At 45.7% G+C, this 17,476-nt stretch overlaps 1 protein-coding gene across 11 annotated transcripts in view; it reads right to left on the reverse strand.

The window, feature by feature from the left end:
- Window positions 1–17,476, reverse strand: part of FOXN3 (forkhead box N3) — a 393,350-nt gene that overhangs the window by 104,797 nt on the left and 271,077 nt on the right. For all 11 annotated transcript variants that reach the window (XM_049113398.1, XM_049113407.1, XM_049113406.1 and 8 more), the window contains one exon: window positions 11,293–11,357. In XM_049113398.1, coding sequence (XP_048969355.1) covers window positions 11,293–11,357 — 65 coding nt within the window. The remainder of the gene's footprint in view (window positions 1–11,292; window positions 11,358–17,476) is intronic.

Below are 17,476 nucleotides of genomic sequence, written 5' to 3' on the forward strand. Positions count from 1 at the left end.
CCAGGCTGGTCTAATTACAATGCTGCTCAGAACTTTTCCTGAGGACACTGAGGAAATGCTAGACTCTGAGCTGATGTCTGCAGCCCAAGAGGCTGAGGCAGCCACCTTGTAAACCCAACGTGAGCTTCTCCAAGCTTACTTCTACCAGGTGCTAAGCTGAGTTGGGGAACAGAGAGAACAGGTATTATTACTACCATGATCCTACTTAAGTCACCAACTCAGAAAAGCTCTCTAAGCTCATCTTGGGAGTCTTTCACTGGACAGCCAAACTACTAAGTGGGCCTTCTAGACCAATGGAGAGGTTGGAATTTTACTGACACACAGAAATCAGTGACATACTTTTAGTTTAACTGAGGCTATTCGCTTAGAGATTCTTTCTTTCTTTTTTTTTTTTTTTATAAAGATTTTATTTATTTATTCAGGAGAGAGCCACAGAGAGAGGCAGATACCCAGGCAGAGGGAAAAGGTGGCTCCCTGAGGGGAGCCTGATGTGAGACTCGATCCCGAGACCCTGGGATCACGCCCTGAGCTGAAGGCAGACACCAAACCACTGAGACACCCAGGCGCCCCACTTAGAGATTCTTTATTAGTTAGGACTCTTGGGTATACACACACACACACATACACACTCCAAATCAAGCTAAGTAAAATGGGGAATTTAGAGCTCATCTACTCCAACCATGGGAAGGAGAGTGGGAGAGTGGCCCCTCATCTCTGCTTCTTTGCCTGGGTGCCATTCCTTGGACACTGGCTGACTCCACATGGTACCCTTTGTTGAATCTAGCACATCTTTCAGAGCCCCCAGATCCAAGGTAAGAAATACCTGGCTTGGATTGGGTTACACGCCCATCTCTCAACCAGCTGTTGAGGCCAGGGAGCTCCTATAAAAAGTTGGAACTCCCCCATTTGCAATATATATTGGAAGCTGGGGTAGGGGAAGAACAGCAGGTCCCACAAAAGGACACCATTTTAGGCTTATGATAGCTGTGAACGTTTGAAAGTTGCTTGAGGTCGCACAGCTGGTGGACCACAGAGGTGGACCTCATTCGTAATTGTTTCATTTCCCAACCATGGCAAAACTCAAAGAATGAAGTGTCTTAGAGTCTGAGAAATAGAGTACACACAAATGATAAACAGAAGTAGCCTTTCTACAGGTCATGGGTTTCTCATCTCTCCTCATGATGTCTTCACAGTCTGGCTCACAGTGTGGGAAATGAACCCGTAGCCAAGACACTAGGTTAGAGCAATTCTATGCACAGACATGTGGTTCTAACACCTTAATGCAATTTGTGTCAAATTAGCAGCATGAGATCATCCTAACTATGCTCCATAAAAAAACAAAAAACAAAGAACACGGCCCAAAAAGGGGCAAACCTATGTGTGCTAGGCTAGGGTGACCATGAAGTGGAGGACAAGTTCGATATAATCCTTTAAATGATTTTCTAAAGTTCTTTATGTGTACCTTCTCCTTTCTTGCTCCTCCTCCCCCCTCTGAGATGCATCTTTGCAAAAAGTTTGTATTCTGGCACAGAGACACTGTGAGGAAGAAACAGGAGCAGAGATCACAAGCCATTCAAAGCCATCCCCAAGGAACCTTCTTTCTCTGTGTCACATTTATGCAAGATCTTAGTCACTCCAAAGTGTCCGTGAGAACAGCTGGTAAGAACTCCAGTTCTACTCCTCCTGCGGGTATCAGGTATCTCCTGGGTATTTGCCTTAATGTAGCAGGAGCTTCAGAGAGAGACTGGAAACAGCCTTAAATGCTCCTGAAGGTATAACATCAGTTTAACTGGGGAAGGGTTTTTTTATGTTATTGTTATTTGGGGATGGGAGATATTGAAACCCTTAGGAAACTGCAGAAATGCTATCAAAAGCATAACGAATTCTATTCATTAAACACTCAAGAATTGCCAACCACCATGCCAGCCCCTTATATACTCTATCTTTTAACTCTCACAAAAATCCCATGAAATACTGCTGTTTGGCTGGGAAGGAAAGGCTCAGATGCATCAGAGGAGTTGCTTGAGGTCACACAGCTGGTGGACCACAGAGGTTGGCCTCTGCACCAAGACTGGGCACTCCAAGGTCTCTACTCTTCGGTCTCAGGCACGCTGCCTCCCCTGGAGCAAAAGCCTGAATGTGGAGCTCCTGCAGAAGTGCCAGGGACGCTGCACAGACTGTCATCGCCAATCCCCACAGTGATACCAATCTTGCAGGACCGGTGTTTTCACATTTTGCCACAGCCCGAAGGAGTTCACGTAACTTTTCCGAGGTCAGATGGCAGTTGGGCAGCCAGGCAGGGAAGGGATCCAGGTACACCTGATTTGAAAACTGAGGTCTTTTACCCTCATGCTATCATTTACAAAGGCCAACAGGAGAATGGGGTAGGGTGGGCTCACCAGAGAAATGAAGGGCAGGGGGCCAGGGCAGGAGAAATTTACAAGGTGGGGTAGTGAAAGCCTGGGTGCCTGGGCCACATTCACTCACATATGCACACACATGCACACACACGCACACGTACACTCCTAACCTATCACGTGCTCTGCAGTGAGCGCGATACCCAGGAGTTCTCACAGCCACACCTTTTGGTCGTCAAGGGAACCAAACAAAAACACAGACTTGACCTCTTGCAGTTTACAGGTAGATAGATGCTTTCAAGTGCACTTCTGAAACTGTAATGTGAACAGCTAGGTGAGTATATTTTTAAAAACTCTTCCTGACTTGCAAACCTCTTGGCAATTGCATAAAAATATTTCTATGCTTCTGTCTGAGCACGGTTAAGCAGAACTTCAAGGGGAATGACTTTTCCAATTGTATTTTAAGATTGAACACTTTGATAAAAGCAGGCTCTGCAGTATAGTGTGATCCAAAATTGCATAATCTTTATGTGTTTTATAATCTGATCCAATTTAATAGATCAGAGAAACATTTTTAACATTCAAAAATTAAACCGCCAGGATATATTCCTATTGATGAATTATAATTGGTGTAAAAATAGCTATCTCCTACTATAAAATCCAGATACATCAGGATATTCATTCTGTAAAGGTGTGGATTCTTCTCATTGTATTAATCTCTGAATGACTAATTTGAGGATTTCCCTTTTTCTCTATCCACAGTCTTTAAAACGTCTTAATGTTTAGCTGTTTACAATAGTCCTGTGTGGGGCGCAAAAGAGAAACGAAGCACCTTGATTACATGAATGAAAGAAGATAACCTAAGTACTCATTTCCATCTTTCTGCCTTGTCATTGCAAATTGCTTTTGACCATTACAAGAGGATGCTCCCTAGCCTCAGTCTGCAGAACAACACAGTTCTCAAGTGGAACACTTCAAAAAATACTTATGCCATTCTCAACCAAAGATCCGTTAGTGTGAGTCCAGGTTTATGATCCCAGCTCTGTGACCTTGAGCAGGACATTTGTTCAGGCCTGATTTTTTTCCCCATGTACAAAACAGGAATCGTAATACCTAATGTATAATGCTAATATAAGAATCGTGTAAAGAATTGGAGTGCCCGGGTGGCTAAGTAGAGCATCCGACTCCTTGTTTCAGCTCAAGTTGTGATCTCGGCGTTGTGGGATCAAGCCCTGCATCAGGCTCTTTGCTCAGTGGGGAGTCTGCTGGGGATTCCCTCCCTCTGCCCCTCCCTGCTTCAAATTATACATAATCAATTAATAAATCTTTTAAAAAAAGAAAGGAAAAATATACATGGCCAGACACAGAAAATCACATATTCTATGATTCCACTTATTAAAAATCTCCTGAACAGGCAGGTTCATAAAGATAGAAAGTAGCCTAGTGGCTCTGCCCTGAAGCCTCTTGTGCCACTGAAACCATCAGAGTCGACAGGAGGGTTTTCTTCAATCCCATCTGCCCTGGCTTGTCTGCACCAGTGGGTGCCTGTCCCTCCCCTCTTTCTGAAACTCTTTGTCCTTCATTTCAGTGATTTTCTCCAGTTTCTTTTTCTTTTTCTTAGATTTTATTTATTTGTTCGTGAGAGACACACAGAGAGAGGCAGAGACACAGGCAGAGGGAGAAGCAGGCTCCCTGTGGGGAGCCCGATGCAGGACTTGATCCCAGGACCCCAGGATCATGCCCTGAGCCACAGGAAGATGCTCAACCGCTGAACCACCCAGGTGCCCGTGATTTTCCCCAGTTTCTAACTAAGCTTTTCTCTGCTGTTAACTGTGGTGTTGTCAGCTACCACCACTTTCTATCAGAAACCTATGTTTTTCAACATTGACCTTCTCCCTCTTTGGCATTCTATGTCCCCTTGAGAATCTCATCTGTACCCGTTAACTGCAGTGGCCATTTCTAGATTAACTCCCAGTACCCCTTGCCAGCCCCCACCTCCCTTCTCCTAAACTCCGGGCTGTCTCCCCTCCTATGGACATTTATGCAGAAACAGGAGGGTTAGCCTGACCTGCCCAGCAGGTGCCTGACCCAGAGGAAGTTCTTAATGCCACATCCTCCATCAGACTGGCAAATCCTTCTGACTTCCCTAGTTCTGTCCACAGGGTCCCATTTTCTCAGAGTGCAACACTGGACTTCCGTGAAAATGGTTCCTAGAGACAGTGGGAGAGAGGCCAGGGGGGCGTGCGAGCCAGAGGGGAAAATCCAGGCTACGGGACTGATGTTTTCTCATATTCCATGACAGGCTGCAAACACTGGGGAAGTCAGGGTCACTGCAGATGGGGTACATTTGGATTTGCAAGACACAGTAAGGTCAGAATTCAGCAAAGCCTTCCTTTAAAATTGCATTTCCATATATTTTTTGCATTTCCTTATGCTTAATCTTAAAAGCATGTTGTCAGTGACCACATAGAACATGAGTGATTTGAGAAGTGACCAGCATGCCTTTAAATTCACCTGACTGGGAACAAAAACAGCCTCCTGGCTTTGTAGCTGTGGTTACGTAAATATCTTCACAGATAACTTGGTACAGAACAATAAGACACACGATGCCAAGAGAAAGGGGCCCCTCCTAAGAACCAAAGGGCTCCACAGACCAAAAGAGGACAGAAGGCAATTAGGACTTGGGGGGGAAATGTAGGGAGGCTTTCCTCCCCCGCCCCCCTTTCTGTTATTACTATATTTTTTTGAAACGGGTGTGCCTGGGGACAAGAATCAGGAGGTTTATGCATTAGGTGGATGCCCTCGTTTGCAAAACGGACAAAAGAGTCAGCTTGTGGAACAGATTAGATGAGAGGAGCCAAAGAGCCCAGGGGCTACAACCAAATATGAAAGAAATGAGTGGGGGAGGGTCAAGGCAAAGCCCAAGTCCAGAGATCCGACCCATGGTCTTTCTGGAGAGAAGTACAGAAGTGCCAGGGCCTGGAGGCCTACGGCTGTGGGAGAGATGGGGTCCTGCAAGGGCCATCCTGGCTCTGTGGGAAAGGAAACAACAGTGTGCGCTGGCAGCAACAATGGAAATCATGCAAAGGAGGGGGAAATTGGGAGTCTGCTCCTTTGAGGTGTTTTGGAACTTTTCACCTTGACTATATCTGCCAGGATTAATGATCAGAAATCCTGGGAATGAAAGAGTTCAAGTTAAAATATCTTTGCTCTGATAGAGCAATTTGTGAGGCACCAGGCACTGGACTAGACTTATGTCTGCACATTCACATTCTCCCTTAACCAACACAAAGATTCTGGGGAACACATCTGGTAGCCCCATTGTAGAGACAATCAAAACTGAGGCCCTAGGTCCAACAGCTGGTGCTCAGGGAGGGACAGACTCAAACCCATGGTGAGGTGGTGCTAAATCCATACTCTCTCACGTGTCTGTCTACGTACCTGCTGTGTACATACAATTTTAGAGCAAGGCGGGTAGCTCCGTATTTGTGAACTGGGTGACCTCTCAAGGAAGCAGGTCTGTTTGAAAGGAATCTGAGATAAAGGGATGAACAAATCTTTCGGATCTATGTATAAATCCAACAGGATCTGGGGCATCCCCAGTCTTTGGCCCTGTTCTGAGAATTACTAACTCCAGCAAATGGATGAGGGAGATTTTAGCAGGGAAGGTAAATGACAGAGGGAAATCAATCCTATTCAGAGAATTTCAAGTCTATTTTCCCAGCCAGAGTTTTGTTAAGATGTTCTAATAACTAACTGTGATTAGGAATTTAGCATGTTCTCAATGCCCAGTATGAATTTCTTGAATCCTCACAAAGGCCCCATAGACAAGCATTGTTGTTGTTGTTGTTATTATTATTACCTCTGCAGAGAAGCTTAAGCCAGTGGCCCAAGAAGCCAAGAGAGGGTTCACTGGTTCACTTCCAGGCTATCCAAATTGATAATGTACCGCCTCCCTAAGATCCATGGGACCTTCTAGTTGTCTTGTTCAAGGACTGGAGTCTTTAGCCAGGCCGCCACCACCCTGTTTCCTCTCTGTGGGCCTATCTGCAGACACAGCTGGCTCAAGGTAGGACTATTCCCAGTGAGCTAGAGCTGAGCCTCAAATCCATTGGGACCTACTTCTAGGAAACAAGTTGCTAGAGTGGAACGGAGCTGCTACTCCATAGGAACCCGCTGCCATAGCTAAGGTCCACTCCTTAATTCACACATAAGAATAAGAAAAATGTAGGGATGCTCTGTGGCTTGCCCAAGTTCACGAAGGTTACCAAGTGGTAGTGTGGGGACCATGATGAGGCCCCCTTGCTCATAATCTGGTGATTCTCCTACTAGAGCTTGTTTGTAATACACTAAATACCTGCTCATGAGCCTTTCGTGGCAGGAAGTACAGCCAAAGCGAGATACTACATACATTTGAGTAGTAAAAGTGCCTAGCAGAGCTGTGGCAGAGGGTCAGGGCTGTGGACAGTGGGCAGAAGACAGGAAAGGCAGCACCTAATGTCAACCTGGAACCTGGAAACCTGGCGTTCCCCAAAGCAAGTCATCCCATGGTCACGGTCAGCCTCATCTGTGCCTGGCTGATGGCAGGTGCACATCTGTGTACTCCTAGATGGCGTGCAGCCGACAGCAAAGGAGCCGGTGTCCTTTTCCCTCTCTGCTCTTGGGCCTGTGACAGCATGATCCTGCTCTGTGCACTGAGAATGCCTTGGAGGTCTTCCTTCCATTTCATTAGCTCATCCAGTGGGTTGTCAGAAGTGAATGGAAACAAAAATCTGTTATGCGTGTTAGGGAATTTATTTTAATTCCACCACTGCATCCAGAGGAAACAGATTTAATAATAATTAGTGGCTCGATCCTGGAATGAAAGAGAGAGAGAGAAGGAAGGTGGAGGGAAGGCCGGCGATGGGGGGGTGAGGGGGGTGGTTAGCAACCGGGCATGGCATCGGTGCTTGAGTAGCTCTGCTGCAAGGGCTGGGATGTGCAGTCTGACCCCAGAACAGGCTGTAAATGGTTGAGGGGGCAGGCCCTGGGCCTCCCTGGGTAGCTCCTCAGCCTAATCCAGTGGCCAACACACATGGGTGGATGACAAAGCTGTGCTTGGAGGTGGGGCAGTGGTGGTGTGTCAGCTGGCACAGAACGGGAGAGGCAGAGGCTGCTCTCTGAGTGGAACTGCATGGGGATCTCCGAGGCCCACGGCCCTACGAAGCCCAAAAGGCCAGAAGTGGAAGCCAAGATGATGGTAGCTTGTAGGAACTTTCAGTAGAAGGCAGGGAGCGGAAAAAACAGCAACAACATATGTAGTGCTGGGATGAGATCTTCAGGGACCAGATGAAGGGTCAGACCAGGGGTGAGGAGTGTCTTTAATTAGTAACCAGTGACTCATGAAAATAACTCATCCAAGGGTGATGTTTAAATACAGTAACCTAATTTTAAGTTTGGTGGGTGAATGGAATTAGTGTGTATATGTGTGTGTGTGTGTGGGGGGGGAGGCACAAGGGTGTTTAGAAAAGAAAAAAAAAATAAAACTCCTTACTCTTTTCATTAAAAACATAAGATATTATTAATTGATAACATTTTAAAAATGTATTTCAAACACACAGAGACTGTAACAGAGACACACAGCCATGAGGAGGGGACAGTTGGAGACACCTGTCAGCTGGCCACTCCTTCAGGGCCCCGAATAAGCCACGCTCATCTATTTGGACCTGTCCTGGGTCCCCTTTAAACAAAGGGTTTGTCCCTTTTTGGCGCGCAGCTAGGTTTCCATTGTACAAGAACCAAAGTACTCTCTGGTCCCCGAAACTGCTAACATCCTAAAATTGTCTCGAGCAGCTTAAATGGCATTTAAAATAAATACTGTGAATTGATGAAATGACCAATTATGTTAAGTACCCAGGCCTGTGTAATCTAAACCAAATCTTACCCTATTATCCTCAAAACTGCTAGATGATTCAGCACGCCCTCTCGCCAGTGACTCTGCAAGAACCAAATACAGAGGCCACACTCAAGGAGAACCTCAAGTGCTTCCTTCCAGTTAATTCTTGCAATTGGTTTTATGCTGGGGGAAAAAGAAAAAAATCGCTACCATGTTTCCACTCCATAGCTAATAAACACAACAACCACTAGACAACACCCATGGGTTCCCATGTGTAACCATCATGTCCTATTGTTTCATGGATTTCAGAGTCTGACTTCCTCCATCCCCTCTCTGGACATCACAGTGCTCTGAGGCATATCTTGCCGAGAACGTGGGATGTCGTCGCTGCAAAGTGACCTCGAATCATTCCCTGTCCACACCTACCAGGTGGCGTCCCCATTGCCATGCCCTCCCCTGCCTACAGACTCCCGTTACCCATTTGTGCCATGCCTTTGGTTGTTTCCACATGCCCACAAGCTACCTTCCAAGGTCTTGTTCAAGTGCCAGCGCTCCCAGGAACAGACAGGTCCCTTCTCTCCCACCCTCCTGACAAACATCGGCCTCCCTCCTCCAAACAACGGGACACATGTGCTCCTCTGCCAAGCTTCTGTGCATGTGGGCTCAACTGGCAGGGCCACTGCACAAAGCAGGTTTTCCCCGAGGACCCCCTTGTAGACCAGCTCGGCCGGTTCTGCTTGTAAGGGGGGCCCACAATTGCTGGGCTTTGCCAGCAGGTCTCTGGGCCTCTAGGTCACCTTTTATCCTGGTTCTAGGAACTGGGTTCTTTAGGGCACCTGCTTGCCTTCAGTTCCGATCTCTGTGGTTGGGACCTACCCACAGAGTTCTTTCCTAGCCTAACTACCTGGGAGAGATGCCCTCCTGCTGGGCACAGGGGAAAAGGAGGACCATTTGCACATTTTGAAAATGTAAAGTATAAAAAGATGACAAAGTGAGTATAAATCAGGCATGTTTTCTTCTACTCGAGTCTGACCTAAACTGTCTACTGGTATGACTGGGCGGCTCCCTTCTTTATATATCCATATTTTTATTATAAAACTTTTGCTCATGGGCATTAGCAATTTCTTGGTGGAACCAGTACCACCACCGAAGGAACACACAAATATTAATTAGGGGTAACAGGCACATGGGTTTGAAAAATCTTAGTACCATAAAAGTGTCTTGAGAACTCTAACTGCAGATACAGCACATGTACAGCAAGGAAATACTGCAGGGAAAAAAATGAACAAAGCCTTGCCCACGCTCTCACATTCTGACCAAGAGTCTTCGGATTTTCACATGTACAAAAAAATTAATTTAATTAAAATAAAAAAAATAGGAGGGCTGCACTGAAGTGAATGTGGATTGAATAAGCATCTGAAATCTGTAATAATGTGATTCGCAACGCCCAGAATAATTAGAATTTTAAACCCTATCAGGAAAGGAAAAAAGGTCCACACCCATGAGATAGAATCTCAGAGTGAAATCACTCAATTTCAGAACCTTATTGATGTTTTCTTCATGCTTTTGCCCGGAGAAACAACCAGAAACTAATATCCTAAGAGCAAACCTTACTTAATGTGAAACTTAATGAATAAAAATCCTGTAAGAAAATGTGCTCGCTAAATAAAATCTCTCCTCTGAAAATAATCCAAACATGAATGATATCATTGTTACAGATCTAGAGGAAAAATAAATATGCACATAACTTTGAAATTCACTTGAAAAAACTCCCAAAGGCTCATCATAATTGGTCTCCATTTACGCTATCTGAAGGGAGAACAGATTTTTTTAAATTATGTATTAATCTTTGAGAGTAGAGGGAGTTTCCTTTCTCCCTTAAATATTTAGGATATCTATAATGGTCATTAAAATGAGAATTGGTCAGACCTGCCTGCCTAAATTGCACCTGGACCAAGCAAAAAGGCAAGGAAATCCTTCGGTTCCCGATTTCACGGGCTATTAAAAAGACAGTATGTAATCGCATGGCCTATAAAACAACAAAAATGTGATGCCACCTCTTTGAGCCGCTCAGGAAACCTGAAGATAAATGTCCCTTTGCTCAGCCACATTTATATTCATTCTTTCACATACCTGGCCGGCCCTCGGCATGTGCTTCTCAGGAAAAAAGGCTTACCAGCTCTAAGCCAACCTAAATGCACGGACCACTCCACACTATACGCCCAGTCCAGTTCTAAAGCTCTTGGTGCACCCAGACCCACCTGCTGCAGGCCAGTTGTGCCACTCTGACACCTAGCCGACCGATGGATGGGGACAGGGAGCTGAAGCCCACCAATTCCAGCTTATCTGCATAGCAGATCTTCTAATCCAGAAGTTATCTAGAAGGCACCTCATGACTACTTTTAACCATTTACTCCTCTTTCACATTATTCAGTCATTTCAAAAGAAACTTAATAGCTAAAATAGAGATGAAAGGCTGTTGGAAATCCTTGAGCATGTTGGATAGGACAGCAAAGCAGCAAAGGGTGGGCTGGACAATAGGAAGGCTGTCCCCCTTGCAAAGGCCACTCATGGGGAACAGTAGAGGGGTGACTGAAGTCCCAGTCTGGGGAACAAACCACAGCCAATCCTCCAGGCACATGCAGACAGCTAGGGGACAGCAAGGAATAAGTGGACCACCACAATAACCAAAGTGCCAGAGCACCCCAAACAGATCACGGTGTTTGTTTTCACCAGCTTTCCAGCTCGGCTGATGCTACTGTCATATCCTAACTGCTACATCATTCTAGTTCCACCAAAGCCAGCCTAACACGTCTGAGATACGATCAGTGGTGGCAAATCGAAGAACCAGTCCCAGTTTCAGATTCACGGTTCATGGCAACCAGGAGGCGTGAGTAGGAAGAAATAAAGAGAACTGGACAAACGGCCCCAACCCACAACAGCCACACTTCTCCAGACAGTGCCCACTGCTAAAGAGGACAGAGCTGTCCTGCGTGCTATCCAGCACAAGGGCACAGGGCCAGGGGGTGGGGTGGGGGTGGGGGGCTCCTAGAGACCTACCTTGCAGAAGGGCTCCATTTCTCTTGAAGAAGGTACTGCCCGGCCAGATGGGTGGACCTGATGTGCTGAAACAGAAGAGACATCAGTGTCAGCACAGCTCGTCTACGCTCACTCCCTGCACTTAGCACAGCCAGCTCTCCAAACATGCCACTCAGAAGGCCTCCACACGCCTTCCCAATCACACATTATCTATGCCCTCCGAAAACACGTCTTTAAAAACCACAAGGCTCGTTTTAAGGGGAATGGGCTTCGTGTTTTACAGCACAGACCCTACCTGTGTGGGTATCCTGCTTCCTGTCCTGACCCTTTACCTTCTTGGGCACTGAAGTCATTTGCAGGTAAACGAAATGGCCAAGTCACATAGTTCACCATCACAACCTAGAACTCACGAGTGGCTGCTAACTTATTCCCAGTTTTATGAATTTACTACGTGGCACACCTGCCTGTGATAAACACAAACTTGCCTTTTCTGGGCCTTTTTCCCTCAGCATATGCAGAAAAGGCTTTGATTGACTCCTTCCCTCCCCCATCCTCTTGTTTTGTATCCTGTTTTTAAGGTTTTTGCTTAAAACGTTGCACTCCATATTCTATAAAAAACATTTAGTAGATGTGCTACTGCCCATTGTCTGGTAGTAGGAGAGGCATGAAAGTACGATCAGTACACACAAAGACACTTTACTACACATAGAGAGGAGCATTTTCACTGTTTCAAGATGCCAGGTGAGAAACTTCATAACCAAGCCAGTCTCAGAAAAATGTCCTTGGAGTGGGAAGTGGGTTCTAGTAAATCAAGGATTGGTTTAGGTTAATGTTAGAAAGCACTTAGTCAAAAATGTTACTATATCCAACCCAAGAGGCAGTATAGATTACCTTTACGAAGACAGCCCATGGCAAGTGATACTGGCTAAGGTGCTGTCAATCACAATAGAAAAATTTAAAGTTGGTCTGATAACAGAGTTGTAAATTTGGTGGGCAGGCGCACACAGAACAGGCTATCTGAACCCTTTGCCAGTCAACCAGGGCCTCTGCTAGGACAGGACAGCAATTGATAGCGTTAACAAGGAGACACGCCAGTGACAGGTTCTGCTGACCAAAGTTCCATTACTAGACAGGTACAGATGGCACAACAGGTATGGGGACGTGGTACATGATTGGTGAGGTGCAGACGGGGAGAGAGAAAAGAGTGATCGCATGTAAAAATACTGTTAAATGTCAAAATAATGCCAAATGTGCTAGAAAACACACTATGAGCCCTGACATAAGTGAACCTTTTTGTTTTATTTTGCTTGGGATTGCCTATACTCAAAGTAAGCAAGAAGAACGCATCAAGGCTATAGCTTTTCCTGCAGTCCTCTCAGCTCTGTAGTTGTGGCCTCCAAGTGGCCAGGTTGCACAGGGCACCAGATCTGGCTGGGGTTTCAGGGCCACGGGATGTCGGCAAGCGGATTTTCTCTTCCATCTGATTCCTGTCCTATTCCATGGAGGCTTTTAAGGCTCAAAGATGCATGAAAAATAATGTGCATTAAAATGCTCCAGATGATCTTTTAACAACTTCCTGCCAACTCCCTGGGATTTTACCATCTTATTTTTATAAGAAAGCAGGAAACAGCAAGCTGGCTGTTGCCAATCCTGCATCACCTGATTTCTAAAGATATTTAAAAACTGAGGACTTCATTATAGAGGAGTTGGTGCTTTGAGAGAATTCAATAATTGAGTCTTACTGCAGGAACCTGAATATCCAGCTTACTTCCATCCAAATCTCCTCTTTATCCCGACCTTGATTTGGCTGAACGCTGAGCAGACGCCAGGCATGGAGTAAATGTAGGGAACTGAGGTCAGGTAAATCCAGTGGTTTAAGATAAGGAAAATTCTCTGCATGATAGAAATCTACTCGGCAATTTCTACAACATCCTTTTAATGTACCTAAGTCACTGATCACTATTCTGGTCCTTCTGTCGCAGTGCCCACATAATGGATACTTCCAGTCGTGGAGAGAGGTTTGGGCTGGCCCACCCACTTGCTCTTACCCGGGCCCACTGTCAGTGATGAATTCACCTACGGTCTCTTATGAGCTCAAGTTAAGCTGTTCCCTATCAGGCTAATTGCAAAGCTTTGGAGGTCATTGGCCAGATAGTCTGCAGGCTTCTCTTGGATGGTCCCTCGAAATGGCTATTTCTAATTGTTAGGGGACTCAAGGATTCATTAAGTACCTATTGAGAACCATCCCTGGGGTTGAGAGGGACACAGGGGAAATACTAAAAGCCATATTTTATGGCCTCTAGGAATTCACCTAGCACCAACCTCCTGTGACTGTGTTTAAAGAGACATAAATGAATACAGAAAGGCCAGTGGATACAGCTCAAGTGGTTGCAAGTTGGGGAGGCAGCAACATGATTTCCCTGCCCTCCATCTGGTCATATTCCCAGCTTGTTGGCCTTTAAGGCTCAAAGTTGGGTTTTTAAAAACTATATGAAATTACCAAAATAGTGTTTATAAACCATAGGAATTTAGAGAAGAAGCTAATTGAAGTCTTCATAGGAGTTGCTGGAGCCACCTTGGAAACCATTCGTTCATGTGGCAAATGAAGAGGGCAGTGTGGGTGTAGGCGGCTCTCTACACTCCATCACTTAAGTGTTGGTTGACTTGTAGGTGGTCACCGCCATGAGAACTGGCCAACAGGGCCCCCTTAAACCCAGCAGAGTGGGTTTTAATCACCTCACCCATGTGCTCACACACAGGGTAGGATGCCGAGATAGCAAATTACCATTTACAAAGTACAACAATCAACATTTTTCCAATGGGATCCTCCATGCAGTGAGTGGGCAGGGCAGAAGGAGGATCTGAAGAGATGGAGGCCCCAAGAGGTGAAGGGACTTGTCCAAGCATCACAAGCCTGGTAAATGATCAGTCCAAGACCAGGCAGGGGCTTCCAGCGCCAGCCCACTGTGCCAAAATGTACACATCAGTGGGCCCAACCGCATCTCATCTTCCAGTCTGTTGGCACTGAACTCTTGTCTATCCTTCTCCATGGAAGGAAGCTGCGGATGGTATTTCACAAAGAATCTCAAGGTAAATGGCTAAAATCATCAACACAGGAAACAACAGGTGTTGGCAAGGATGCAGGAAAAGGGCAACCCTCTTACACTGTTGGTGTGAATGCAAACTGGTACAGCCATTCTGGAGAACAGCATAGAGGTTCCTCAAAAAGTTAAAAATAAAACTATGATCCAGCAATTGCACTACTAGGTATTTATCCAAAGGATACAAAAATATGGATTAGAAGGGATACATGCACCCTGATGTTTATAGCAGCATCATCAACAATAGCCCAGTTATGGAAAGAGCTCAAATGTCCATCAACTGATGAATGGATAAAGAAGATGTGGGGTGTATACACACACACACACACACACACACACACACACACACACCGGAATATATCTCAGCTATAAAAAAGAATGAAATCTTGCCATTTGCAATGATGCAGACGGGGCTAGAGTGTATTATGCTAAGAGAAATAAATCAGTCAGAAAAAGATAAGGATCATAGGAGTTCATTCATATGTGGAATTTAAGAAATAAAACAGATGAGTATGGGTGGGAAGAGGGGGGGCAAACTGTAAAACAGACTCTTAACTAGAGAGAACATACTGAGGGTCACTGGAGGAGAGATGGGTGGGGGGATGGGGTCAATGGGTGACAGGCATCAAGTAGGGCACCTGGGATAAGCACTGGGTGTTCAATGCAACTGATGAATCACTAAATTCTACACCTGAAATTAATATTATACTCCGTAACAACTAACTAGAATTTAAATAAAAACGTGAAGCAAGCAAACAAGAAGAATCTCAAGGCAAAAATCCCAGGCTAGAAAAAGCAATCAGGCTTATCACATGTGAAAGACAGACACATGGGCTCATAATTAGCAGAAACAGCACAATTCAGGCGTCACAAATGTTTCATCTCAACGCTTTAACAAAATTCCGTGACCTTCAGCACTAGATGGCAGACCCACTCAGGACAAAGGAAGCTGACCAACAGGGTAAGAGGGCTCTGTCTGCCAGAAAACCAGTTTGCAAACTGGCATTTGAGCCCACAGCTCTGGGCTGATCATTGGAACTAGAGCTAAGCCAGCAAAAATCTCAAGGGAGGAATGATACCATCTCGAACAGCATACCCAGCGTTTGCAGATCTCAGCCCCCAGTCGCTTCCTGGGCTGGACCCTCGAAGCTGCATTACTTGGAACTCCCAAGGGGACACCCATTGAGCCAACAGGTCATACAGCCCGAAGGTGGCTCTTGGCATAAAGATGCATCCTGTCATGGTTTTTCCCCTTCACTCATGAGCTTTCATCATTGTGAGAACCAGACAGACTGTGACCAAGACCCTGGGAGCTTCTGCCAAGATCCATACACAGGCCTGGACCTTCTGTGAGTCTAATGAAAAGCAGAATAAGAAATGTACTTTTTTTTCTAAGTACTTAAAAAAAAAAAAAAAAGGTACTTTTCTCTAAGAACTCAGGTCTGGAATGTGAACCGGGGTATCTAAAAGAGAGTACAGGATGCTACAACATGAGTGCACCTTGAGGACATTATACTAAGTGAAATAAGCCGGAGACAAAGGGACAAATACTGTGCTAGACTCTAGTGGTCAAAATTCACAAAAACAGAAAGGAGAATGGAGGTTGCCAGGGGCGGAGGGGAGGGGTAAGAGTTGTTTAATGGGTACTCAGGTTTTCTAAGATAGAGTTCCAGAGACTGGTTACACATCAATGCAAGTGTACATACACCCCCCCCAAAAAATACTTAAGATGGTTAATATTTAATGCTAAATATATTTTTACCACAATTACATTTTTTAAAATGTAAAACGAGAGACAGAGGGGAAGAGAGTGCATGAGTGAAGGAACATGTGCAAGAAAGACTCTAAGAAATAAATCAAAGTCTAAAGAGTTTTGGTCAGTGAAGGACCAACCTATGTGCTGTGTCTCTGAAGGGACAATTAGCATCTCTTCTAGAATGGTCCACAACACACTTAAGAAAGCAGAAAGCCTGAACAAGGAAAAGGAAAAGAAAAAGGATATAGTGAGAACCAGTCTATCCAAATCTAGTATTTACAGAGGCCAGGGCTTGACGGATACTTTGTAGGCAACTGAACAGCCTCCTGTCATAGTCTTAGCCCCGGAAACAGAGGGTGAAGGCAATGCTTGGACATCTACCACCAGACTGTGTTCACCCCAAAATAAAACACTCAAAGCACTTGTGATAGCAGGGGAATCCCTCCCCCCAAATATCTGAAATTCTATTGTTTTAAGTCTGTGTATTCATCACCAGGAAATAACAGAAAAACAAATGTGACTGACACCACACACTGACACAACCTCCCTGGGGGAAGGAGGCCAGTCACTGAGGTTTGGCATGAAGGCATCAGAGCAGGCTGGACTGAGAGAGGCAAGTAAGAAGGTATAAAGTTTTGCAAAATATCACTCCTAATTTGAGAAGCACCCTGAAAGAGCTCAAAGTTCAGCATCCTTGGTTGGGGCCATTCTTGATACTTTTATGACCTTCCAAATAAAACAGGGCATGACGACATTTCAAGGGCATCTCCAGTGGCCCCCTGGTCCCAACTGAGATGTGGCGGGGACAGCACAAGATGTGGACACTGGAGTTTGTGCAAAACACCGCCTGAGTGGCTTTTCACTTGGCCACGTGTCAACGGCACGGGGACAATGACAGCAGCCGGAGCTCGGGGGATGAGACATGAAAACGCACATCAAAGGGACACGGGCAAACTGTGAGAACCCCCTGGTGATCCTGATGACTAGGACCCTGTGCCTGGTGCCAGCACTTCCTCTACACCCTGTGCCATCCCCCAGTTTGGCTCTCTATTCCTGTGATGGGCACGGCAGCCCCGCCTTCATCCTCCTCTTTTCTTCCCAGATGCTTGGAAGTCATCTCATCGTGAATGTTCCAGTCCCGGGCAGCCACGAACAGTTTATAAAAATCAACAGGCTGCAAGAAGCAGCTTCACAGAGGCCACCTCCTTTAAAGAAAGCTAAGAACAAAAAAGAGAGAACCCTGGGCGCCTGGGTGGCTGTCAGTTAAGTGTCTGACTCTCAGTTTCGGCTCAGTCATGATCTCAGGGTCATGAGATCGAGCCCCGAGTTGGGCTCCCCGCTCAGCAAG

This window comes from Canis lupus, chromosome 8 (genome assembly GCF_003254725.2).
Source record: "Canis lupus dingo isolate Sandy chromosome 8, ASM325472v2, whole genome shotgun sequence".
NCBI classification, from domain to species: domain Eukaryota; kingdom Metazoa; phylum Chordata; class Mammalia; order Carnivora; family Canidae; genus Canis; species Canis lupus.